The sequence below is a fragment of the Aotus nancymaae genome, unplaced genomic scaffold, assembly GCF_030222135.1.
Source record: "Aotus nancymaae isolate 86718 unplaced genomic scaffold, 86718_ANA_hifiasm-v0.15.2.pri h1tg000028l, whole genome shotgun sequence".
NCBI classification, from domain to species: Eukaryota; Metazoa; Chordata; class Mammalia; order Primates; family Aotidae; genus Aotus; species Aotus nancymaae.
The window spans coordinates 13,746,188-13,772,192 of record NW_026988441.1 but is presented as its reverse complement, the minus strand read 5'-3'; the positions used below and the strand labels follow the sequence as shown (position 1 = coordinate 13,772,192).

Here is a 26,005-nt window from a genome sequence, read left to right as displayed (position 1 = left end):
TTGTAAGACAGATGCATATGCGTCAAGTGCTGGCACGATGCCCTCCCTACCTACCCAGTGACTGGGGTCCCCATAACCCATCTATGTCCACCCCACAGAGGCAAAGATTTCTATCTGTTTTGAACATGCTTCTGCCCCCAGAACTCATGGTGGCTACTCGGCAGATACTTGGGTAATGAATGAGCGAGGCAGCCGAAGTCCAAGTGGGCTCAGAGCCAGGGCGCAGCAAGGCCCAGTGCAGACCTGGGCAGAGCACATACTGAGCCCTGCTGCGTGCCCAGGCAGAGCGGTGCTGGCTTCTGTACTCCCTGACCCAACGTCTCAAGCCAGCATTTCTCAACTTGATTAACTCAACTTGATTTAACCCATGCCCCCTTTGGAACAATAAACAGCCTAATTCTCAAACCCTGCACCAATATTCCTGTTTTTCAAAAAACGGGGGTAGCGGGGAGGGGCAGGAGCAGATTCCATGACTTTTTTTTTTTGAGATGGAGTCTCACTCACTCTGTCGCCAGGCTGGAGTGCAGTGGCGTGATCTTGGCTCACTGCAATCTCCACCTCTCAGGTTCAAGCGATCGTCCTGCCTCAGCCTCCTGAGTAGCTGGGACTACAGGTGCGTGCCACCACGCCCAGCTAATTTTGTATTTTTAGTAGAGACAGGGTTTCACTATGTTGGCCAGGATGGTCTCGATCTTTTGATCTCATGATCCGCCTGCCTCAGCCTCCCAAAGTGCTGGGATTACAGGCATGAGCCACTGTGCCCGGCCTTCCATGACACGCTTTATCAGACATAGTTGTCCTCTCACAAATTTTAAATTTGTTTAATGCTGACTCTGAGTAAAAGATGGTGGACTGGAGGAAAAAATATCATGGATCTTCTAAGAGAGACAGTGAATATATTAAAAAGAAAAATATGTCTCTGATATATAAAGATGCTGAGAGACTGTCATGTGAAGACGGCAGATTGCAGACTAAGATGTAGAGTGTGATATCATCTTTGTTTTCAAAGAGCGGGTGGAGAGAACACAGACGGTCCTTCTGTGGAGAGAACCCGAACATGTGAAGGACAGCGCAGCCACAGCGCCAGCCCTGAAGCAGCTCCGGGAGGCTACTCCGGATGGGAATCAGGAGCACAGGCCCTGGAGCCACCCCAGCTGGGGCTCTAAGTGGCTCTGCCACCTGGACAAGCGCCGCCCTCCCAGCTCTCCCCTCCGCCAGGGCCTGGGGCTAAGAGGTTGGTGGGCTGCAGGTACAGAGCACTGCGCAGGTAGCTGGGTGAAGCAGACTCAACTAGGGGAGGGTGCCGAAGACACCGGGAGGGGCGAACCTCCCCCACCTACCCTGGCTCCCACTGCCCGCCCTACAGAGAGCTCCAGAAACCACAGCGATGCAGGAGGTTGTCCAGGAGTAACTGGGCTTGCCTGCTGCCTCACAAGCCCTCCAATCCAGTTCCAACTGGACCAAAGTCGCAAGGTTGCAGCACTCGGAATTCCAGACAAAAAGCAAGGGCCTCTGTCCAGGATCCTTCTCAAGGGTTTGCAACATGAGGTCTGGGGCAAAGGGGAGCTCCCTCTAAAGCTACGGCTCAAGTATCTTCTACCCCCTATAGGAGAGCCCCCAGGGAAACCACAACCGGAAAAGTAACAGCACAGAATGGCCAGCTCCAGACACCGCCTCTCTCGATTCTTAAGAGCACTGCAATTCTCAAGAGCCAGCATTTCTGCTGTGGGGACTGAGGCACACAGAGGTGGAGTCACCTGTGAAGGTCACACAGCAGGGACGTGGCAGAGCTGGGATTCGCCTGTGCACAGCCCATTCCTCCGTGGCACCACCCACCTGTCCCCGAGCCTCGGCAAAGCTGCCGAAAGCTATGCAAGGCCCAGGAAGATAAAGCAGGGACCCTCTCTAGGGAAGGCTCATGGGACACCTGCCAGGGAGTCCAGGGGCAAAGGGAAGGAACAATTCTTCTCGGAAGCCATGATCTGCACCTGCCTTTCAGAGAGGGACCCCCATCCCCACCACTAAACAGCATCCCACGAACACCTTCCACTCACAGAGGCTGGCACTGCTGTGTGTTATGGGAAAGGACTCCTGTCGCCCTCCCAGCAACCCTGTGTAGTAGGCACTGCCATTCACTTCATGCTAAAACGGTAAGACCAAAGCACAGAGAGGCTCGTCCCCCCACCTACAGAGGCTGGGGACACAACTCAGGCACTTCTCCCTCGGAGAGCACCTCTCCCATCAGGTATTTTCCAGGACCTTCTCATCTTCATTTGGGCTCAGGGCCAGGGGAGGGGCATAGGGGAGTCACGTTCACCCCAACACTGGGCAGGGCACAGGCTCTGGGCCGGGAGCTACGGGGCCCTCGGTGCCCAATGCGGTGCCTGCCTCCCACACCAGCTGGAGACCTCACAGTGGGCGAGAGGACAGGCTCCAGGACGGATGGCCTGGGGGCGGATCCCAGCTCTGCCCCTTCCTGCAGTTAACACTGGGCAGGTCGTGTGTCCTTCCTGTGCCTCAGTGTGTGAGGCCCTAGAGGGTCCTGTCAGGTGAAATGAGACACTGGACATCACGTGCTGAGCAGTGCCCTGCACAGTGAGGTCTAGGAAGGCCGTGGTGGGAGTCCACCTGCCGGCCTGCAGATGTGGAGCGCTTCTGTGCGCCAGGCTTGTTTGAGGTGCTGAGGATGCAGCAGGGAACAGGCCCATCGGGGTTCCTGACCTGAAGGGGAAGACAAGTGTGTAGAAGCTCCAAGGTGGGGGCCAAACAGGGAAGTCCCTTCTCAGGGGGCAGTCAGGGGAGGCCTGAGGACGTGGCATTTAAACCAGGACCTGGACAATGGCCATCCCCAGTGCCTAGAGCAGGCCCTTGGTACATAGCTGACAAATGAAACAGAGAGGGAAGGAGGCAGAGGACTGGGCGGGAAAGGAACCCAGGCAGAGGGAACTGTGTGGTGAAGGCCCCAGGGCAGGAGCGAGCTGGGGGTGTCTGTGGAAGGCACACAGGCGCCCAAGTGGCTGGAGCCAACAGAGGACAGCGGAGGAGATGAGGTCAGGAGGGAGGGCGGGCCCAGACCACTGGGGCTCTACGTGCCCCTGTGTTAGAGATACGGGGCTTATCCTCAGCACCAGAGGAAACTGCTGACGGTTTTAGTCGGGGGAACAGGCTCTGATTTCTGTTCTAAGTCAGTGGCTGCTGCGTGGGCTATGGACTGGGGGTAGTGAGAGGAGACCTGTGCATCCTCTAGGAAAGAGGTGCTGGTGGCAGAGGAGACAGCGGTAAAAGGCACCAGCGCTGCGTGTGCTGAAGGCTGCCGTGGGCAGGCCCCGCGCCAGCACCTTCACACTGAGGAAGGGGCACAGCAGCTGGCCTGAATCTAGGACCTGGAGCCCCGCCCTGGGGGCACCCCCGAGAGAAGCTCGATAAAGTGGAGGTGGCAGGGCTGTCCTTCATGCACGAACCTGTCCTCACCACTTCAGAAGTGACGGCTGACTGTGGGGACTCTCCCCTAGCCATCACCCTCACCAACTGGCGGGGTATGTACAGCTGGAGGGCATTGGGGCCCCTCCTGCATGCAGACAGCCTCCCTTGTGAGGATAAAATAAATTAATATATGTACTCGGAACAGGATCTAGCTCAGATAATTTGTTTTTTCTTCATCCAACAAACATTTACTGAACACCCGTTTGTGTGCCAGATACATAAATAAATATAAATGTCCCACTTTTATATTAGACAGGGGCTATGAAGCAAAGCACAGCTGGGGAAGGGCAACAGAGGGAGGGGAGGCAGGGCAGGATCTGCTGGGGCGGCGGCATAGAGCAGAGACCTCGTGGAGTCGGGGAGAGCCGTGATGGCATCTCGGGGAAGAGGCCTTAGACAAACGCCACAGTAAGCGCCGAGGCCCTGGGGCAAGAGATGTGCTGGGCATGTTGAAGGAGCAGCAAGGAGACGTGTGGCTAAGTAAGGGTGCTTGTGGGAGGAAACGCTTCTGAAGAAGTGGCTGATCATACACGACTCTGCAGGACACAGCACAGACCTCAAAGTTTACTCTAAGTGGGAGTGTAAAAGCCATTCAGAGTTCTAAGCAGAGAAAATACATAGGATTTACAGCAAAAAGATGGCACAAGGCCAGGCGCAGTGGCTCATGGCTGTGATCTTAGCGCTTTGGGAGGCTAAGATGGGCGGATCACCTGAGCCCAGGAGTTCAAGACCAGCCTGGGTAACATGGTGAAACCGCATAACTACAAAAAGTACAAAAAGCCTGGTGTGGTGGCAGGCACCTGTAGTTCTAGCTACTCAGGAGGCTGAGGTGGGAGGGTCACCTAAACCTGGGAGGTTGAGGCTGCAGTGAGTTGTGATTGTGCCACTGCACTCCGGCCTGGCAACAGAGACCCTGTCACAACAACAACAAAGATCATACCAAGTAAAACACTTGAGGAAGAAAAGAAAGGGAAAAAAAAGATCATACTCATCTGATGCACTATTAAGCACTCCTGCCTGCCAAGACCAGGGTTCTGCAAACTTCTTCTTTCAAGGACCAGAAAGCTGGGTGTGGGGGGTTATGCCTATAATCCCAGCACTTCGAGAGGTGGAAGAGGGAGGATTGCTTGAGACCAGGAGTTTGAGACCAGCCTGGGCAACACAGCAAGATTCTGCCTCTACAAAAAAATTTAAAAATGAGCTAGGCATGGTAGTACAACACCCTAGTCCCAGCTACTCGGAATGCTGAGGCATGAGGATGGGTTAAGCCCAGGAGTTTGAGGCTGCAGTGAGCTATGACTGTACCACTGCACGCCAGCCTGGGCAACAGAGCAAGAACTTGTGTCAATTTTTAAAAAAGTTTAAAATTTAAAAAATTTTTAATTAAAATTTTAAGGGGCCAATTCTTTTTTTTTTTGAGATGGAGTTTCGCTCTTGTTACCCAGGCTGGAGTGCAATGGTGTGATCTCGGCTCACCGCAACCTCCGCCTCCTGGGTTCGGGCAATTCTCCTGCCTCAGCCTCCTGAGTAGCTGGGATTACAGGCACGCGCCACCATGCCCAGCTAATTTTTTGTATTTTTAGTAGAGACGGGGTTTCACCATGTTGACCAGGATGGTCTCGATCTCTTGACCTCGTGATCCATCCGCCTCGGCCTCCCAAAGTGCTGGGACTACAGGCGTGAGCCACCGCGCCCAGCTAAGGGGCCAATTCTTAAATGTTTTAGGTTTTGCAAGCCAGTCTTTGTCACAACTACTTAACTCAGCCATAGTAAGGCAAAAGCAGCCATACTATTCATGAACAAACTGGACATGGTCATGTTCCAATAAAACTTTATTTACAAAAATAGAAGGCAGGGCCATAGTTTGCCTACCCTGTTCCAGATCAAATTCTAGTTTACAAGAAATACAGACATGAGGAACAAAAGTAAATGACATTAAAAGACAATAATATGACACACCCAGAAGGTGTGACATTCTACAAGACAACTAGCCTGGTTTGTCAAAAAAAAAAAAAAAATCAATGTCTTTGGAAGGGAAGAAAAAAGACAAAGGACTGAACTAGATTAAATAAAACAGGTCAAAGAGACATGTACGTTGCATGAATCTTGGTTTGAAAAACAACATTCTAGAGGCTGCGTATCCTTCAAAAGGTAACCAAAGAAATTCAAGTATGGCATGGATAAGAAGGTATTAGTAAACAAATTATTTTATAACTATCTCAGGCATGATAGCATCATGATTCTGTAGAAAGTCCTTATTCTTAGGAGATGCTTGCCATAGCTGTAAGGAGTAAAGTGTCACAAAGTATGAATGCAAGTTCAGGTTCAGCATAAAACACAGCCAGATGAGGCAGACATGGTGAATGTGGGACCAGGAGTGGGGCGCCTGGATGTCCATTCATTACACTATCCTTTCAACCTTTCTCTGTTTGAAACAACGTATCTGCAGTGAAGTGGAGGACAGGGAGGAGGGTCTCTCCAGCTGGAGAGGCAACCAGGAGCCCAGTGAGGAGGTGCTGCAGCACCTAACCAACAGGCAGTCACCTAGTGGCACCCACCTGCCCTGCAACCGCTGCATCCCTCCCCAGGCTTAGGAGAGGCCAGCTGGCATCAGCCTATGTGGGCTAGGGCTGTGAGGACAGCATCAGTCAGCCAGGAGCAGAGTGGAGGGGGCGCCCTCTTGCTGGGTTTCTGACTCACCCCCTCCATCCACCCAGACTTAAGGTCAGAAACCTGGGATCTGGTCTCCGAGAGTAGTTCCGGCAGTATTCTCTTTGGCAACAGCAGCAGGTACCAGGAAGAAAAGGCAGGTGGGGCTCTCCAGCTTACACAATCTTGGTAAAGGAAAGGGCATGTTGTCTTGTGCAAATGGCAACGAGATCATCTCTCCCGCCTACTGAAACACTTTGCCGGCTCCCCCCGCTCCCGTTCCAGGCTTGCGAACTGTGCCAGGTACTGCTGCATCAGCCGCTCCTGTTTATCATCCCCCTGCATCGTGTAACAACCCTGGGACAAACCCCAATTTATTAAGCGCCTGCCAAGCCCTGTGGGGATCTCCACCTGGAGTCCGAGGCCTTGGCTGAGCTCTCCAGCTTTGAGCACCTCCGATTACCCTCTTCCAACACTCCTGGCCCCTGGATTCTCTGGTGACACAGAACCCCCCGTGGTCCCTGGAAAGCATGAGCTATTCACCTCTAGGCCTTTGCATACGCTGTCCCTTCTGAACTTTTCTCCTTGCTCTCTCCGTGGCCAACTCCTATCCAGCCTTCAAAACCCAGCCCAACACCCAGGACCTAGACACCTACTGGTCCTGATCTGTTTTTACTGGCCATTCATGTTTTGGTCCATAACTGAGTAGCACCTCAGCTGGTTTGAGAGGGGAACAAGTATATTTTTTACCTTGGGAGGATACACAATGGTAATTATAGTATAGATGGTAGTAACAAGTCTCATGATATTGTAGACTTCTGAACTGTACTGTCCAAGAAGGTAGCCACGAGTCATATGTGGTGATTTAAATTAATTAAAATAAACTAAAAAAATCCATTCCTTAGTGGCTAAATTTCAAATGCTCAATCGGCATAGGTGCCTATTGGACAGTGCAGATACAGAGCATTTCCCCAACGGCAGGAAGTTTTCTTCTTTCTCCTATTTCAGGGCTTTTTCTCCTATTTATTTTCTTCTTTCTCCTATTTCAGGGCTCTCCAGAGGGTCTGCTGAAATCTTACCCCATGGAAAAGCTAGAAGACTATTTCTCAAAGTGAGGTCCAAAAGGACAAAGTGGGGAAAAGGAACATTTCCCATTGATTACAAAGGGCTAAGCTCCTTAATATATAAAGAGCTAATACATAAATAAGAAAAAGACCAACCTCCCAACAGAAAAATATACAGACAATATAGACAATTCAGAAGAAGAAACTCACAAGTTAAACACCCTGAGGCGCTGAATTTTCCACTGCTCAGACTGGTATAGATCCAAAAGTTTGAAAACACAAGGCCACGAGAGCACTTTCAGGCATCGCCTAATGGAAACGTTGCAAAACTACAAACGCATTTTCCCGGTGCCTCAGCAATCCTTCATCTAAACAGTTGTCAGACAGGTCTACCTGTGCACACATCAAACGAGACAGACACGGCTATTTCACCGCAGCATTGCTTATAATGAGCCAAAGGCTGGAAACAACCCCAGTCATCACTAATAAAGAATGCCTAAATAAACACACTTGGGACACACATGTCCAATTGTCCAAAAAGAAAAAAACAAAACATGAAACAAAGCAGCTGCATCTCTCCATACATCAAGGCAAATTCCGCAAGGTACACTAAGGGAAAAAGCAAGTCCAGGAGCGTGTACAATGCTACCTTTTGTATAAAAAGAAAAAAAAAACAAGGGCAGCAGGGCACAAAGGTCTCCCTCTGTTCTTCCAGGGCCCCTAAGAACAGTGATTAACTGAAGGGTGGGGTGAGGGGGTGAACAGAAAGGGCAGGGAGGGGAAGCTCCCACTAGACACCTCCTTATACTGTTTCATTTTTGAAACAGATGAGTCTTTATCATCTCTTCTGATTACTAAATTGAACTTTTTAAAATGACTCTCTGGACCACCTGCCTCAAAATCTATTAATAGAGATTCTCATTAAGAATGTAGCTCCTCCTGGGCAGGGTGGCTCACACCTGTAATCCCAGGCTGGGTTGGATGCTGCCTCGGAGCTTCTGACACCTCTGGGCTTGTCCCCATCATGGCCCTGTCTACGGAGCCATCACTCTCTGGTGGGCTCCTCCCCTTCCACACACACACTAGACCCTGAGCCGTGTGAGAGCAGGACTAGGGCTGTCTCAGTCCCTAGAGTATCCCCAGCACCATCTGGCATGGGGCTGGGCATGTGGGAGGTGGCTCAGGCACTTTGGTGGCCGAGGTAGGCAGATCACTTGAGGCCAGGAATTCAAGACCAACCAACCTGGCTGACATGGCAAAACCCCATCTCTGCTAAAAATACAAAAATTAGCTGGGCATGGTGGCACATGCCTGTAATCCCAGCTACTTGAGAGGCTGAGGGAGGACAATCAGTTGAACCTGGGAGGTGGAGGTTGCAGTGAGCTGAGATCACGCCGCTGCACTCTAGCCTAGGCAACAGAGCGAGATTCCATCTCAAAAAGAAAGCCAGGCACTGGGCGCAGTGGCTCACGCCTGTAATCCCAGCACTTTGGGAGGCTGAGGCAGGCGGATCACCTGAGGTCAGGAGTTCGAGACCAGCCTGACCAATATGGTGAAACCCCGTCATAAAATAAAAATAATAATAATAAAAAAAAAAAGGAAGCCAGGCATGGTGGCTCACGCCAGTAATCCCAGCACTTTCAGAGGCCGAGACAGGCAGATCATCTGTGTGCAGGAGTCCCAGACCAGCCTAATATGGTGAAACTCCATTTCTACTAGAAATACAAAAAATTAGCCAGGTACGATGGTGCATGCCTGTAATCCCAGCTACTCAGGAGGCTGAGGCAGGAGAATTGCTTGAACCCGGGAGGCAGAGGTTGCAGTGAGCCGAGATAGTGCCATTGCACTCCAGCGTGGGCAACAAGAGCTAAACTCTGTGTCAAAAAAAAATAAAAATAAAAAAAATAACGTAGGTCCTTGACCCTGGGCAGATCTCCAGGTAGTCACAGGTCTTAAGGTGAGACCCAGTGGTCTAGACTGTTCACAAGCTCTGCCTGTAATTCCGATGTACCCTCAAGTCTGAGGACAGTGTGGGATCTTCATACTAAGAACTCCAGCTCTTCTCAGCCCCAGCTGAGAAGATCCCCACACCAAGAGGAGTGCAGACTCGAAACCCCTATGTAGGGTCCCAGGGAAAATCTCTCCAGCTGTGTATGTACCCCTTCTCCTCACACCAGGCTTGGTCTCTCTCAAGGGCAGCCACACGGAGGCCCAGACCCACCTCTCATCTGGAGAATCCACGTGGAAGGTCCTCTCAATGACTGTGGTCCACTGTAGGCAGCGTATGACGAAGGTGTTGGGCCTCGGCCTCTCAGTCTTCATCAGCTGGCATTCTGCAGGCAGACGACGGAACAGAGAGGAGGGGGCTGAGAGGACAGCCCTGCCAGCCTGCAGCCCACAGTGCCTGAGCCACCTCCCAAATGCCCAGCCCCATGCCAGATGGTGCTGGGGACACTCTAGGGACTGAGACAGCCCTGGTCCTGCTCTCACACGGCTCAGGGTCTAATGTGTGTGTGGAAGGGGAGGAGCCCACCAGAGAGTGACGGCTCCGTAGACAGGGCCATGATGGGGACAAGCCCAGAGGTGTCAGAAGCTCCGAGGCAGCATCCAACCCAGCCTGGGGGCGGGGCAGGGGGCTCCCCAGAGGAAGCAGCTTCTCTGAACTAAGCCCTGAAGGAAAAGGGAACTTAGAGGGTACTTGAAGAGCAGAGGTGAGAGGTGAGAGGAGGTGTGACATACTCAGGGGATGGCCAATTCTGCTCCAAAGGTGAGGAGGGGCAAGTGAGAGACCACCCTGGAGAGGTGGGCTGCGGCGAGCCGGGCAGGGCTTTGGAGGCCATAGGGAAGAATCTGGACTTTGTCCTGAGGGCAGCAGGGAGCCACAGAAGGCTTTAGATAGGGAAGGGACACAAACAGACTGAGCCCTCTGGCTGCCACGTAGAGGGTGAGACTGGAGGTCAGGAGGCCAGGGAGGCAGGGAGCCAGTCAGGGAGGAGGGGGCCACACCAGAGAGGAGCCCAGCAGAGGGGAGGAGAGGGCAGGCAGACGGGCCATGGGGAGAGGGCGTTAAGGACAAGGCCCAGGCCTCTGGCCTGCCGTCTCTGACATGGAGACAGGAATAGAAAGCTGGGAGAAGCCTGGAGGTGAGGTTGGGACGTGGCAGGTATGAAGGACCTAGAGGACACCTGGGGAGACGTGTCCAAGGAGCAGCCTGGGGCAGGCTGGGAGTTCCAGTGAGACCCTGGGGCTGGGAACAGATGTGTCGGAGTCACCAGCACACGTGGAGAGCAACCAGGAAAAGGCTTCACGCAGAGCAGCGTGGGATGGGGGCTGGGTTCCAGAGAACGACAGGAGAGGACAGTGGTCTGGGTTAAGGCACTGGCAGTGGAGATGGGGGTGACTCTGTAATGTTCTTAGGCGGCAGAACAACAGGAAATGGTGACCCATCAGGTCAGCAAGGAAGGAAGAAGGCAGAAGAGGGCAGGGGTGCAGACAGGACCACATTCTCCAAGGCTCAGTCAAGGGCTTGGGGCTTGTAAAACTTCACTGCCCGGGTCCGGCTGGAAGGCATCCCTTTGGGTATCACAGAGGGACAGAGAACGCGAGGCCACTCCTGTGACTGGCTGAGTGGGAAGCTGTAACCCCTCTCTGTCTGAGGGACAGAGGATGGCGGCTGTTGCCAAAGCGCAGGACAGAAAGCACCTGCCAGCAGCTGGGACCATGAGGCCTGGCCGACAGAGGCTGGAGCCACAGGAGGTGATGCGTGGGGCTGGGTGTGGGCAAGCGTCCTGACTTCTCCCTCCCTCCCGCTCTGCATCTCCCCTCAGGACAGCCCCGCCTGGCCAGCTAACAAGGAGGGAGAGCAGGAGAAGGGCAGAAACGGATCCAAGGGCAAGCAGGCCCAGGACAGGCCCACGGCTCAGTAACCAATGTCCCATGAGCCCCCACGACCTGCCAGCCATCCTGTGAGCACCAGAACACTGGCTTACTCGTCCCAAGACGCACCTGCTACAGAGAAGTTGTTTAAGGGGGGCAGGGTCTGATCAGGGGCCTCGGGTCTCTCCTTGTACCCAATGAAGGAGCCGTCACTCTTCAGCAGGAAGTACCGTGGCCTCCAGGTCTTGATGTATTCACCTGAAATGAGGCAGGAGGGGAGGGAGAGGTTAGCACAAGGTTGAGCGATGTCCCAGGTGGGTGGCAGGAGGCCTAGTATGATGGTGACTCACAAGGGGTGCCAAGGGGTGCCAGGTGGGGGGGCGGGGGACACACGAGAATGCTTCTCCTGGAGGAGCCCTCCAGGTGGCCCCTGCTGACGCAGACTGGGGCGCTGGACTGAGCCCCAGTGATCCACAGGTCATGCCTGCCAGGAAGGCGCCAGCAGCAGTGCCCTGGGGCACCAGTTGCCTCAGCATGTGGCCTAGTCCCAGGGGAGGCCCAGGCTTCCAAACACACATGCCCTGTGGCCCTGTAAGGCCAAATCCCATGGGCTGGTATTCACCAATACAGCTGCGCAGGTAGATCAAATGCCAAAACAACTCTGTGCCAGGTGGGGTAGTGCTGCCGCCACACCCTCCCAGCACCCCTTGACTCCTTCCAACTGTTCTGACCATGAAAATCCAAGCACCCTACACACACACACACACACACACACACACACACACACACATACACACACACAAACTCACTCCCCAGAGAGCTGCTAAGGATTAAAAGGAGATGGTGAAACATACCCACACAAAAACTTAACACACAAATGTCTGCAGCAGCATTATCCATAGGAGCCATCAAGTGGAAGCAATCCTAATGTCCATCAGCAATGAACTGTATACTTTAAATGGAAGAATCATGTAGCGCATCAGTTTTACCTCGACATGGCTATAAAAGGCCAGCACAGCGGCTCCCGCCTGTAAAATCTTAGCGCTTTGGGAGGCCGGGACAGGCTTATGTCAGGGAGTTTGAGGCCAGCCTGGGCAACATAGTGAGACACAGTCTCTACAAAAAAAATTTTTTAATTTTAGCCAGGAGTGGGCTGGCGTGTGCCTGAATTCCCAGCTTCTCAGGAGGCTGAAATGGGAGGATAATCTGAGCCCAAGAAACTGAAGCTATGATGGTGCCCATGCAGTCCAGCCTGGTGACAGAGCAAAATTCTATCTCTTAAAAAAAAAAAAAAGCATTTACAACAGCCTCCAAAAAAATACTTCACCAAGGAGATGAAGGGCTTTTGCATGTATATAGATCTCTAATTTCTTCAAACAAAACACTGTTTGAAGAAATTAGAGATCTATATACATGCAAAGACATCCTATGTTCATGGATTAGAAGACAATACTGTTAAGATGGCAGTACTACCCAAAGCAATTTACAGATTGAATGTAATCCCTATCAAAATTCCAACAGCCTCTCTCTTATTTCAGAAATAGAAAAGCCAATCCTCACATTCACATGGAATTTCAAGGGGCCCTAAATAGCCCAAATAATATTGAAAAAGAAGAATAAAGTTTAAAAGACTCATACTTTCCAATTTCAAATTTTACTATACAAAGCTACAGTAATCAAAACAGCGCAGTAATCAAAACAGTGCAGTATAAGGACACACAAAGAGACCAATGGGATAGAATTCAGAGCCAAAAAATAAACCCAAATATCTACATTTGATTTTCAACACAGGTGCCAAGGTCATTCAATGGCTAAAGAATAGTTTCTTCAAAGAGATATTTTTTCAAAACAAAAGGAAAAAAAAAAACCTAGAAGAAAAAATATCCTTACCATCTTTGTTAAATACTGTTCCTTGCAGAGCAGGGAACAGTGCCCCATAGGCAATATGCCCAGAGTAGCCTATACACACAATCTTATCCCTATTTTACAGATGAGGAAACTGAGGCAACTGGATATTCACATTCAAAAGAATGGAGTCCGACTACATACCATATACAAAAACCAACTCAAAATGAATTGAATTGACCTGAATATAAGAGCTAAAACTACAAAATCCTGTAAGAATACCTAAGAGTAAAATCTTGTCACTTTGAATTTGGCAATGAATTCTTAAATGCCACCGATGCACAAGCAACAAAAAGAAAAAAATTAAAGTGAACACATCAAAATTAAAAACATTTGTTCATGAAGGTCATTGTCAAGAAGTAAAAAACCTACCGAATGGGTGGAAATACTTGAAAATCTGATAAGGGTCTATTAACATGAACACGTAAAGAACTCTTACAATGCAACAACAAAAAGACAAACAGCCTGACTTTAAAATGGGCAAAGGACTCAGACATTTCTCCAAAGATACACAAATGATCAAGAGAAACATGAAAAGATGCTCAGCATCATGAGTCATCCCGAAAACATAAATCAAAACCACAATGAGGGCCGGGCGCGGTGGCCCATGCCTGTAAACCCAGCACTTTGGGAGGCTGAGGTGGGCAGATCACTTGAGGTCAGGAGTTCGAGACCAGCCTGGCCAACATGGTGAAACCCCATCTCTACTAAAAATACAAATATTAGTCGGGCATGGTGGCACATGCCTGTAGTCCCGCTGCTTGGGAGGCTGAGGCCTGAGAATCTTTTGAACCCGGGAGGCAGAAGTTGTAGTGAGCCAAGATGGCACCACTGCACTCCAGACTGGGAAACAGAGCAAGACTCTGTCTCAAAAAAAAAAAAAAAACCAGACACACAATGAAGTACGGCTTTACACACCCTAAAATGGCTGTAATAAAAAAAAACAAGCGTTGGCAAGGATATAAATTGTCACCCTCATGCACTGCTGGTGGGAATGTAAATGGTGCAGCTGCTTCTTCGAAAAGTTAAATATAGAATATATCACCCCAACGTCCATCAACAGATGAACAGCCAATAAAATGTGATACATCTACAACATAGAGATTATTCATCACAAGAAGAAATGGCATAGCCAGGCACTGTGGCTCACACCTGTAATCCCAGCACTTTGAGAGGCCGAGACAGGCAAATTGCCTGAGCTCAGGAGTTTGAGACCAGCCTGGGCAACATGGTAAAACCCCGTCTCTACTAAAATACAAAAAAAATCAGCCGGGCATGGCGGCGGACACCTGTAATCCTAGCTATGCAGGAGGCTGAGGCACAAGAATTGCTTAAACCCAGGAAGCAGAGGTTGCAGTGAGCCAAGACCATGCCACTGCACTCTAGCCTGGGCAACAAAGTGAAACTCTGTCTCAAAAAAAAAAAAAAAAAAGAAATGACATACTGATACATGCTGCAACATAGAGGAACCTCAAAAACACGAAGCTTAGCGGAGTGTGGTGGCACCCGCCTATAGTCCCAGCTATTCTAGAGGCTGAGGTAGGAGAATCACTTGAGACCAGCAGGTTGTGGCTGCAGTGAGCCATAAGCCAAGGTCCCACCACTGCACGGTAGCCTGGGAGACAGTGCAAGACCCTGTCTCAAAACACCATATTGCTAAGTGAAAGAAGCCAGTCACAAAAGGCCACATATTGTATGATTCCATTTACATGAAATGTCCAGAGTACATAAATTCATAGAGACAGAAAATAAACTGGTGGTTAGCAGATGCTGGGAGGAAGGGGATGCTATGAACTGAATTGTCCCCCAAAGTTCATGTGTTGGAAACTTGATCCCAAAGCCTCATGGGAGGTGTCTGAGACAAGGGAGCACCACCCTCATGAATGGATTAATGACATCATGCAGAGTGGGTTCCTTATAAAAGGAGGAGTTCAGCCAGGTGTGGTGGCTCACACCTGTAATCCCAGCACTTTGGGAGGCCAAGCCGGATGGATCACCTGAGGTCAGGAATTCGAGACCAGCCTGGCCTACATGGTGAAACCCCATCTCTACAAAAATTAGCCAGGTGTGGTGGCACCTGCCTGTAATCCCAGCTACTCAGGAGGCTGAAGCAGAAATGCTCGAACCCAGCAGGCGGAGGTTGCAGTGAGCCAAGATCACGCCATTACACTCCAGCCTGGGCGACAAGGGTAAAACTCTGTCTCAAAAAAAAAAAAAGATGAGTTCAGCCCTGTCTTGTTCTCTCTCACCCTTCCCTTTTCCACCATGGGATGTGCAACAAGAAGATGCCAGCCCCGAATCTCGGACTTCTCTACCTCCAGAACTGTGGGAAGGTTCTGTTCATTATAAATTACCCAGTCTCGGGTAATGTGTTATAACAGCACAGAATGGACTAAGACAGAGGGTACAAAAACTCTCTACTTAATGGGTACAAAGTTTTATTTTGGGGTAATGAAAATGTTTTGAAACTAGAGGTAGTGGTTACACAACACTGTGATATACTCAAGGCCAATGAATCATATACTTCAAAATGGTTAATCTTACATTATGTAAATTTCATCTCCTTTTATTTAAAAAAAGATAAATACTAAAAACAACCTTATCTGTGTTACCGGAGGTTAGGACAGTGGTTCCTGCCGGGAAGAGCACAAGAGTTTCTGGGGTCTGTCTCATTCTATTTCTTGAACTGTACACTGGGATTGAGGTGACTTTATTACCTAGGCCTTTATCTGTGGCCTTCCATAATTTGGTAACAAGCTGAGAAAATAAACCTAAAGGCCAGACACACTGGCTCATGCCTGTAATCTCAGCACTTTGGGAGGCCAAGACAGGAGAATCACTTGAGGCTAGGAGTTCGAGACCCTCCTGGGCAATATAGCAAGACCCCATCTCTATGGGGAAAAAAAAACAGGTAGAAGGAAAAATATTCTCACAATTGTATTCTTATTTTGCAAATGAAGAAACTGAGTCACAGAGAGGTCCTAGTACTTTGCGCAAGCTTCCCAGTTGTTACCCAGGAAAGCTAGGGTTGGAGAAAACAGCCCACATCTTGACTACTGTGCTGTCTGCCTCTAAACTGGCAGATGGGGCCTGGCATGGGGCCTGACAGAGGGCAGATGCTCTGCTAGTGGTGGCGTGCTACAGCTGTGTCAGAAGTGGGACCAGCACATGAGTGACTCTGATTCGACGCACCATCACTACACTCTAGGCCTTAAGCACAGCTTGCTGGGTGAGAGGCAGCACGTGGGCCAGGCCTTGAGAGCACTGGCTCAGGTGTCAGAGGGACTGATCCAACCTCAGCTGTACTCACTCCTTGCTGAAACCTCAAACAAGTCACTCTTCCTACTGAGCCTGAGCATTCCAGTCTCTAGGGTGGCACGTGCCCCTCAGGGCATCTATGAAAATTCAACATCAGGCTTGCCTAGAGCAGAGCCCAGTGTTTGGCACACAGTAAGTACTCAGTTAACCAGCACTGCTATTATTTTAACTACCAAGGGTGGGAGTGGGGTGGCACAGGTGCCAAAACAGCAGTAGCCAGCAGGGCCCACCTCGCCTCGCCCACCTCTGCCAGCTGCTACTCAGAAAGATGGGCACTGGGAGGGTCCAGGAGTGCAGGTGTGCACATGCATGTGTATAGGTGTGTCAGAGCTGGGCTATCCTAGATGACGGGGGCAGGCCTGTAGCTGGGTCATCTGGCCCTCTGTAGCATGAATGGGGACATTGAAGGACTAAGAGGGGCCAAGACTCATTTGACCAGGGAGAAACTCCTCCCCAACAGTTCTGCACCCATCCCAAGGTTCTCATAGTCCAGCCTAGTGAGCCACGGCCTCCCAAAGTGCAGGCCAAGGGACAGGAGCCCATGACCCCACGTACCCCAGCATATCATCCATACACAATGCCAATTATTCATTCAACCATCATTTACTGAGTGCCTACTGTATGCTCACCACTTTTAGAAGTGTTGGGGATACCACCGTGAAGAAGCCACATGAAAATGCCTGCCCTTGTGGATCTGACATCAGAGGCCTTGCTTGTTAACCCATTTTACGGATGTGAAACCAAGGCCCAGAAAGTTGACACAGCTCGCCCACAGTCACACCAAGAGGAAGCAGCAGAACCAGGGTTAGAACCTTGATATCTCCCAAGGCTCAGGAAGCTCCATCAACAACCCCAAACTCCAGGCTGAGGCTGGGGGTCTAGGCCAAGGGGCCTTGAAAGCCATCTCTGTCCAGAAAGAGCAGCAGGACATGGGTCTCCTCTGCTCAGTCACGGGGGAGGCTGTCCCAGGGAGGGGCCTCCATCCCTCATGGCTGCTCCCTGTCTGCAGGCTGGGACAGTGCAGGATCCCAGGCTCTTCCCGATGCCCACAGCACAAGAGCCATCAGCCTCCTACCCCTCTTCAAACAAGCCCAGTTACCCCCTCAGAACTCACTGGCTGTCCCCTCTGACATAACCATGGGCTCACTCCCCCACTTTCTTCAAGCCTTTATTCAGATGCCCCCTTCTCAGCGAAGCCCCCTCTGGCCGTCCCGCCTGCCTCATGCCCTCCATCCTTCTCACGTTGCTTAGTTTTCTCCATGGCTCACACCACTGCAGTACACACCTGTCTGCCTGTGAGCTGTCTGCCTCCCCGTCACTGCCCAAGATACCAGTACAAGGATGGGATGTCCGCCCATCTGGCTCACTGTTAGACCCCAGGACCTAGAACAGGACCCGGCCCACAGGCGCTGCTCAGCACGTTTGCTGAATGAATGCAAGTGTACACAGGGCAGCCGCCACCACACCTGGGGCCCTTCCTCCCGGGAGGGGGTCAACAGAAACCAGCCCGGGACAAAGCCACCTCTCAGCACGTGGCACTTCTCCCCATGTGCCTCCCAGTCTTGCTTGGCAGCCACTTGGGGACAAGCAGCCGTGGGGTCAAAAACGGACTCTTCCCTGTCCTAACTTCACCAAAAGGGGACCTTAACTTCCCACTAGTACAAATGGATCAAGCCATGCAGCAGCTCACGACATCGCAGGGTTGCTCTCACCTGGAGCGCCAAGGCCAAGGTCCTTTCCATGGCCTGCAGGCGCGACACAGCTAGACCCCGCATTACTCCTCTGCTCGCCTCCCTGAGCTCCCCCTCGCTCACACTGCCCCAGCCTCGCTGTTACCAGAACACACCAGGCACACCCCCACCTCAGAGCCTCTGTCCTTGTGTCCTCCTCCCTGGGACACCCTCGCCCTTGCCTCCTCCAGGCTCCAGGCCTCTTCCCACTACCGCCTCCTCAGGGCAGCCTCTCGACGTCCCCTCTCTCCAGCCGTTGGCCCTCACAGTTCCCGATTTTCACCCCAGCACTTGCCACCCCGACATTCCACGTCTGCTTATTTACTGTCTGCCCCATCCCCACTGGAATGTAAGCTCCATCAGGGCACCACTGTGTCCCGGAGCCCAGGGCTACTCGGCACACAACACACAGTCAGTGAATACTGCCTCACCGTGTTAGTTCAGTTACGTGACTTCCCCTTTATAGATGTTTCTGCATCTATAAAATGGGGCTATAAATGAGATCACTCATGCACAGGTAGATCCCTGCTCTCCTGCCCAGGCGACCAGTGAAGGAGTCCATGAAATGAGTCGGAAGCAGCTGTGGGCCTGGGGCTGCAGGACGCTGGCTCCTCAGGCCAGTAAGACCCTACGCCTCTGGCACAGCTTCCAGGAGGAGCCAGGGTGGGAGAAGGACTCAATCCGGTGGGCAGAAGCGGCCCCTTACCGCGCTTGTGGAGCCAGCCTTCTTTGATGACAGACACCTCGTTCATGGTGGCAGCGTGGCACGCTGTCACCTGGCTCGGGACAGCTCAGGGCAGCAGGACATGCAGGAGGCGCCGTGGATAGGGCACAGTCTGCAAGACAAGAGAGGAAGTGGTCAGGGAGGGAGGGGGTTCCACACCAGCCCTTTCCCTGAGGACACCGGGCTCTGAGGCCCTCTGGCTGCTCTGCCCACTCAGCAAAGGGTAGGGCCAGCAAGGGTGGCATGGAGCCCTGTTCTCAAGGACCCATTCTGAGCAGAGAGATATGGCCACGTCCCCAGGGACCCTAATCTAGGGGAAGCAGAGCTCCCTAGCCTGAGTGCAGGCCAGACCCCAAACTCTGGACACCCATGCTGGGTAGAGGCGGCCCCTCCATCCACAGTCACTCCTGACTGAGCGAGCATCAAGGTAGCTGTGCTGTGACCTCCACGTCACTCCCATGGACCAACACTGAAATGACCCAGGACAAATCAGACAACCCAGGGCACCTGAGGCAGAGCGCAGAACCACCAGTATCTGCCCGCACCCCATCACACACACACGCGCGCGCACGCGCGCACACACACACACACACACACACACACAGAGGCACTCCTCTCTCTCTCTCTCCCCACCACTTCTTTCCAAACCAGGAAGCACCAACCTGCCACCTTTAACAAACCAACCACACTCACGTCTCCTCATGCCATCCCACGCCACTTCCTGAGCCTCCTCGGCCTCCCTCCTCTTGTCAGATGACAGAGAAAACACAGGTCTCAGACACTCCAGGATCTTGAACAAGAAAGCAACCTACTGCTTATGCCCAGTCTATGGCCTGGAAGCCAGTTCCGGGAGCTTGACCAAGGCCCTGGACCCTGCCCCAGGACTTCCACTTCTGTCCTCAGGGACCAGCAACTGACAGACTGACAGACGCCGAGGCCGCTGCTTCGTCTCAGGTTCCCGGAGCGGAGGGGAGGAGGGCGTGAGGTGGCCGCCAGCTGGGCCCCTACCTGGAGCCTGGGGCCTGGCCAGGATCCACGGAGCCCAAGGCGCCTTTGCCTTTCCCAGCCTGGGGTTATTTGCGGACAGCAGGTCAGGAGCTACGGTGGCCCCCAGAGAAGTGGCAGCTGGCTCTAGGGATACCGTGGGCATCAGCTTTCTCTCGTGCCCCAGGGGAGCTGGTGGGCCGGACACGCTACTGCCTGGCATGTGACAGTGGCATGATGCCCAGGCCCTGGGCACAAGGAAGGGAGGTAAGTGGGAGGAAGCGGGAGGAAAGACAAGATGGACAATGAGAGGGAAGTAAACAGAAGGATGAGGATCACATTCTGGACTCCAAGCTGCAAAGTCAACGATGTGAGGCGGGGGGCAGCAACAAGGGGCTCCCCTTGCCAGTAGCACGCCTGGCACCCCACAACCCATACACACAGGACTGCCAGACTCTCAATCCTCAACACCCCATATCTCGGCAGGGCACAGCGGCTCACGCCTGGAATCCTAACATTTTGGGAGGTCAAGGCGGGAGGATCCCTTAAGCCCAGGAATTTGAGACCTGCCTGGGCAAGACCCTGTCTCACTACATAATTTTCTTCTACAAAAAAAGTTTAAAAATTAGCTAGGCATGGTGGTATGCACCTGTAATGTCAGCTACTTGAGAGGCTGAGGCAGGAGGATCACTCGGGCCTGGGAGGTCAAGGCTACAATGAGCCTTGATTGCACCACTGCACTCCAGCCTGGGAGACAGAATGAGACCCTGTCACACAAAAAAAATATATATAAAGTATGTATTTCTGTATCTCCCACTGTTCTGTGTCAGTCTGTAACGTCACCACCTCTTCCCATCCTGCCCGCGGTCTGGCCTGGCTCTAGTTGGGTCTGCCCCCACCTCTTCCCCGAGTTCCTACACTCCACTCTTGCTCCCCTGCCACTCACCCCACACTTAGCAGCTAGAGGGACCCTCAATGCTGAACCTGTCTTTCTGCTCAAAACCCTTTGTGGCTCCCTGGTATTCCAGCAAAAAAGCCAAATTCCTCAGCTTAGGATCCGAGGCCCTTCAGGATGTGGCCTCTGCAGCCCTGTGTTCCAGGTGCACGAGCTGAGACGAGCACCTAGAAAGCTCTCGGGAAAGCCTAAGGAGCATGATGTTGACTACTGCACCTCTCTGCCTCTCCTCCCCACCCTACTCTCCGAGTTACGATTCTGTCACTCAGGTACTTCCCTCTGGCCTCCATCAGGGACAGGGCCTCCTGGGCGTTCTTATTCCTCTTCCTTGAGGTCTCAGCTCAACTAGTGCCCCCTCCAGGAAGGAGGCTGCACTGGGTGCCCTTTGTGCACCCCTTGAGCAACCCTCCCCATAACTATAAACGCTAATGCAGTGGGCCAGCAAAGAGTCTGGTATCTACTGAGCACATGAAGAAAGAAGCCAAGGCCGGGCGTGGCAGCTCACACCTGTAATCCCAGCACTTTGGGAGCTGAGGCGGGCAGATCACCTGAGGTCAGGAGTTCGAGACCAGCCTGATCAACATGGAGAAACCCTGTCTCTAGTAAAAATACAAAATTAGTCGGGAGTGTAGCACATGCCTATATTCCCAGCTACCTGGGAGGCTGAGACAGAAGAATCGCCTGAACCTGGAAGGCGGAGGTTGTGGTGAGCTGAGACTGCACCATTGTAGTCCAGCCTGGGCAACAAGAGCAAGACTCCACCTCAAAAAATAAAATAAGAAAAGAAAGAAGCCAAGTGTCCCCAACAGACAGACCCCTACCCTAGGACCAGACACAGTCAGACACACTACCAGATGCTCTTCATGCCACCAATCTTTTTTGGGGTGCGTCCTAGGCTCCGGATGGTACCAGCAACAGAATGTCACTAAGACACAGCCCTGCCTTCATGAGCCTCACAGGCTGGTAGGAGGGGCAGAAAAATACACAGATATGCAAATGACAATGTCGGGCGGTGGGGAGGCTGGAAAGCGGCAAGAATAGGATGTTAACTTGGTGTGGGGGACTCATGAGCAGACACCCGAGTTAAGTGAGGGAGTGAGCTGTGTAGACACACGAGGAAATGCATTTTGGGGAAACAGAAAATGCAAGGACCTGAGGCAGGAGGGGGGCTGGTGAGGGAAAGCCAGGGAGAGGTGGGCAGGGGAGAAAGCTCAGGCCTTCTGGGCTACAGCTAGGACTTAGAGAAGCCCGCTCCCTACACAGACCCACACCATGCCTTCCCTGACACCAGCTCAGTTCAAAAGACTTCCCAAATGGCTGGGAGGGAGAACTCCGAGTCCAAAGCAAGGGCTGATGTGGAGGGAATAGAACAGGGGCACCATGTCTCATCTCCCATCCCGCTTGCCCACAGCGCCCCAGGGACATCACCTTTCAGGGCCCTCGTGATGTGGCAGCACCTGGGCTATCGGCAGCACTAAAGCACCCACTGTGGGACCAGGGCTCGGCGAAGAGCCAAACACATGGCTGCCGTTATTCCAGAGAAGCAAGGGCAGCGAGGTGTGGCCAAGAGTGGGCAGGGTTCCAGAGTCCGAGAGCCACCGTCAGTGGGTGGCCTTGGGCAGGGTGCCGGCACTCCCATGGAGTCACTCCTGAACGCTCCCAACACCCCACCAGAGTCGGTGACCATGCCCAGGTAAAGACAAAAGCTCAGAGAAGGGAAGCTGTTTACCTTGGGTCTCCCAGCCGAGAAGCAGTGGAGGCCCTGGCCGCTGCTGGGATCAACAGAGCCGCTTTTTATAATCTCATTTCAGCAACTAAGGAGTCAGCACAGCTGGAGGGAGCGCAGGGGGAGGAACTGGAAGATCCCCTGCGTCCCGCCTGGATCCTGCCCTGTCCTCCCACTGAGGGTGGCGCCTCAGCTGAGGTGTCCGTGACGCAGTCCTGGGGTGATGAAATACCAGCCACTGCAGCCAAGAAGATGGCCTGCTCACTGCAGAACTGCCGACGGAGGACACCCAGGCTGGGGGACAGAGTCTCGCCTGTGGAACCCCTGCGGCATACCCCGCAGAGGGGAGGCCCCACATGACCCCACCCCACTCACTACTGGGGGTGGCTGGGTATGAGTCTTCTGAGGGCCTGGGCCAGAGCTGCAGCTGCTGACTCAAGGCAAGCCACCTGGAAGGCAAGGTGAAAAGAGCAAGAGCACCTCACAGGAGAGGATACCCACACAACCAAGAAACACACATCATCATCTCATTAGTTACAGAGAAATGCAAATTACAACCACCTACCTGGGACGGCTCCAATTTTAAAAACTGACGAGGCCAAGTGTCGGCAAGGACGTAGAGGAATCAAAATCCTTATTCACTATTGATGGGAGCTGCAAAATGGTTCAACCACTGTGGAAAACTGTTCAGCAGACAAAACTAAAGCTCAATATCCGGCTACCCCATGACCTAGCAATGCCTCTCAAGGAAATCAGTATATGTAATTCCATTCTAGAGTAAGACTTGTACTAGAATGTCGGCAGTGGCAATATTCACAGTAACCCCAAACTGGTAACAGACCAGGAGTCCACCCACAAGAGAATGGATAAAAAACACATAGATCCAAAGTAGAACACTACTCAGCAACGGAAAGGACTGAGCTGCTGCTGAATCCAGCACGGAAGGAGAATGTTACAGACTGAAAGAAGCCAGACAGAAAGTCATACATCAAAGATGACTCCACTCACAGCAAGTTCAAAACAGGCAAAACAACACTATGTAGGGATGCCTTTCTCGCTTGTAAAACCAGGCAGAAAATCAAGGAAAACACAGATCCCAAAGGAGTGGTTCCACTTAGGAGTAACAGAGTGGGGAGGCCTCCTGGGAGCTGACAATGTTCTTTTGTGGTTACGCAGGGCCTTGCTTAGCTGTTACACTCTATCTACTATGTGAAATGTGTTTAATGTTATCTGTATTTTATGATAAAAGAAGTAACTGTACAAAAGAACCCAGGGTCTGGGAGTCCAGATGACCCAGAGGAGCTGAAATTGGGCCTCCTGGCTCCCACAGCAGGACCCTCCCCTGCCTCCCCAGCAAGGCTGGCCTGCCTCAATTTCCCCCTCAAAAAGGTCCAGTCACCCATGGGTAAGGAGGTGCGATCTCATGTCCAGAGGATCCAAGTTCAATCTCAGGCTCTGCTGTTTCTTGACTTTGCAGCCAAATGCAAGTGACATCCTCAGAGGGTTCTGTACAGCAGACGGGAGCAGGTGGCACAGCTCCAGTCCCGCAGCCCAGGCAGGGGATGAAATTTGGGGGAGTATGTTTGACTTGGCAGGGGAGAAATCTGAATAGGAATATAAATTGCCACACTTGCCGGGCGCAGCGGCTCATGCCTGTAGTCCCAGCTACTCGGGAGGCTGAGGCTGGAGGATCGCTTGAGCCCAGGAGTTCTGGGCTGCAGTGCGCTATGCCGATCGGGTGTCCGCACTAAGTTTGGCACCAATATGGTGACCTCCCGGGAGCAGGGGACGACCAGGTTGCCTAGGGAGGGGTGAATTGGCCCAGGTTGGAAACAGAGCAGGTCAAAACTCCCATGCTGATCAGTAGTGGGATCGCACCTGTGAATAGCCACTGCACTCCAGCCTGGGCAACATAGCGAGACCCCATCTCTAAAAAAAGAAAAAATCGCCACACTCAGTGGTCAGCTCTGAGCAGGGAGGTGACTGAAGAGGCCCCCATGTGGGCTCTGACTGCACTGCTGGGTTTATTTTTTAAATAGCTGCCGGGTGGATGGATTATCACTGACTAATGCTATCTTTATGTCTCTAACACTAATTTAACATTTCTTTTTATTTTTTTGAGACGGAGTCTTGCTCTGTTGCTCAGGCTAGAATGCAGTGGCACAGTCTCGGCTCCTGCAACCTCAGCCTCCTGGGTTCCAGAGATTCTCCTTCCTCAGCCTCCTGAGTAGCTGGGATTACAGGCATGCGCTATCGCACCTGGCTGATTTTTGTATATTTAGTAGAGATGGGGTTTCACCATGTTGGCCAGGCCAGTCTTGAACTTCTGACCTCATGATCCACCTGCCCCGGCCTCCCAAAGTGCTAGGATTACAGGTGCGAGCCACCGCGCCTAACCAAAATTTCTTTAAGACATTATTTCCATCATCGGGCTCATGGGTCTTATTTCTCAACGGTTTCCAAACAGAGGTCCCCTCAGAAGCTTCATCTTGCAGGACGGGGGTCAGATCCACGAGAGGTGACTTATATGATGTGGCCAGACCTGAACTGGCTGCTCCCGGGCAGAGGGGAGCAGAGAGAGGCGTTCAGGGAACCCATCCTGGCTGGGCAGCCTTGGGAAGGGGGTGGGTCCTTCCAAGACTCAGTTTGCTCATCTGTAAAATGAGGGTCTTGTGGTTCTGGCCGCTAAGGGGGCTGTGAGGCCTCCATGAGTTCCAGCACTCTGCCTACACCCCTCCTGCAGCCCAGGGCCCTGTGACCACCTGAGTCATCTCCCACCCCTCCTCCACTCGAACCCTCCCGTGCTCCCCCCAGTGTAAAAGCCAAAGTCCCCACAGCAGCCCAGGACCCTACACAGCCTGCGCCATCCCCCTTTGCTTCTCTGAAGGCACTTCACTTCAGCGGTGCCTGCCCCCTCAGCTGCCAGGATGCACCGGGACACCCCACTTCAGGGCCCTCAGGTGGAAACTCGGGCCGCACCCCACTCTTTTCAGCCTCTGCTCACACTGCTTTCTTGAGAAACCTTCCTAACCTCCCTAGGCAAAGCACGCCCACCCTACCTCCTCTCACCCTTACCCTTCACTTTCCCCTAAGCACCCATCACCACTGACATTACTGTACACACATATTTGCTTAGGCTGACCGCCCACCTCCCGCACCGGAACGTCAGCTCGGTGAGGGCAGGGCTCTTGGCTGCCTTGGCCACAGCTGGAACCCCAGAGCTCTGTACGGTGTTGGGTACAGAGTGGGTACTTATATCTGTGGAATGAACATGTACAGAGTGAAGCCCTGTGCCCAGAACAGGCTCAAAATAAGCTCAATTCCTCTCCTTGCTACTTGCTAAGTCCTTTTTCTCTCGCCCCCTCTAACTGACCTGGTTTCGATGCCAGACAGCACAGATGGGCTAGGGAGGCAGGTGGGGAAGCAGAGATCTGCATCCCTGGGAGCGGGAGCTGGTGGGTGGGGCTCCTTCCTGGAGCTGCGGAGGCTCATTGGGGAGGTGGCAGCGACCCCCTCAGGAGCCTCTGTCCCCTGCACTCAGATCTGTCCCTTTCTACAGCGCCCAGAGGAAGACTTGCTCAGGACTTTTTT

At 52.5% G+C, this 26,005-nt stretch overlaps 1 protein-coding gene across 11 annotated transcripts in view; it reads right to left on the bottom strand.

Moving 5' to 3' along the window:
* The window catches only part of AKT2 (AKT serine/threonine kinase 2), a 59,229-nt gene that overhangs the window by 18,570 nt on the left and 14,654 nt on the right, over positions 1–26,005 (bottom strand). For 7 of the 11 annotated variants that reach the window (XR_010344267.1, XR_010344268.1, XM_012461392.3 and 4 more), the window contains 4 exons: positions 22,980–23,068; positions 18,732–18,861; positions 11,202–11,330; positions 9,418–9,529 (listed from right to left, as the gene is read on the bottom strand). Coding sequence is in view for 8 of the 11 variants with exons in the window: in XM_012461392.3 (XP_012316815.1) it covers positions 9,418–9,529; positions 11,202–11,330; positions 18,732–18,777 (287 nt within the window). In the remaining 3 variants the exon portion in view is untranslated. Of the gene's footprint in view, positions 1–7,406; positions 7,570–9,417; positions 9,530–11,201; positions 11,331–18,731; positions 18,862–22,417; positions 22,571–22,979; positions 23,069–26,005 lie in introns of those variants that run through there. The other 4 variants (XM_012461390.3, XM_012461395.3, XM_012461396.3 and 1 more) reach the window with 3 other exon arrangements.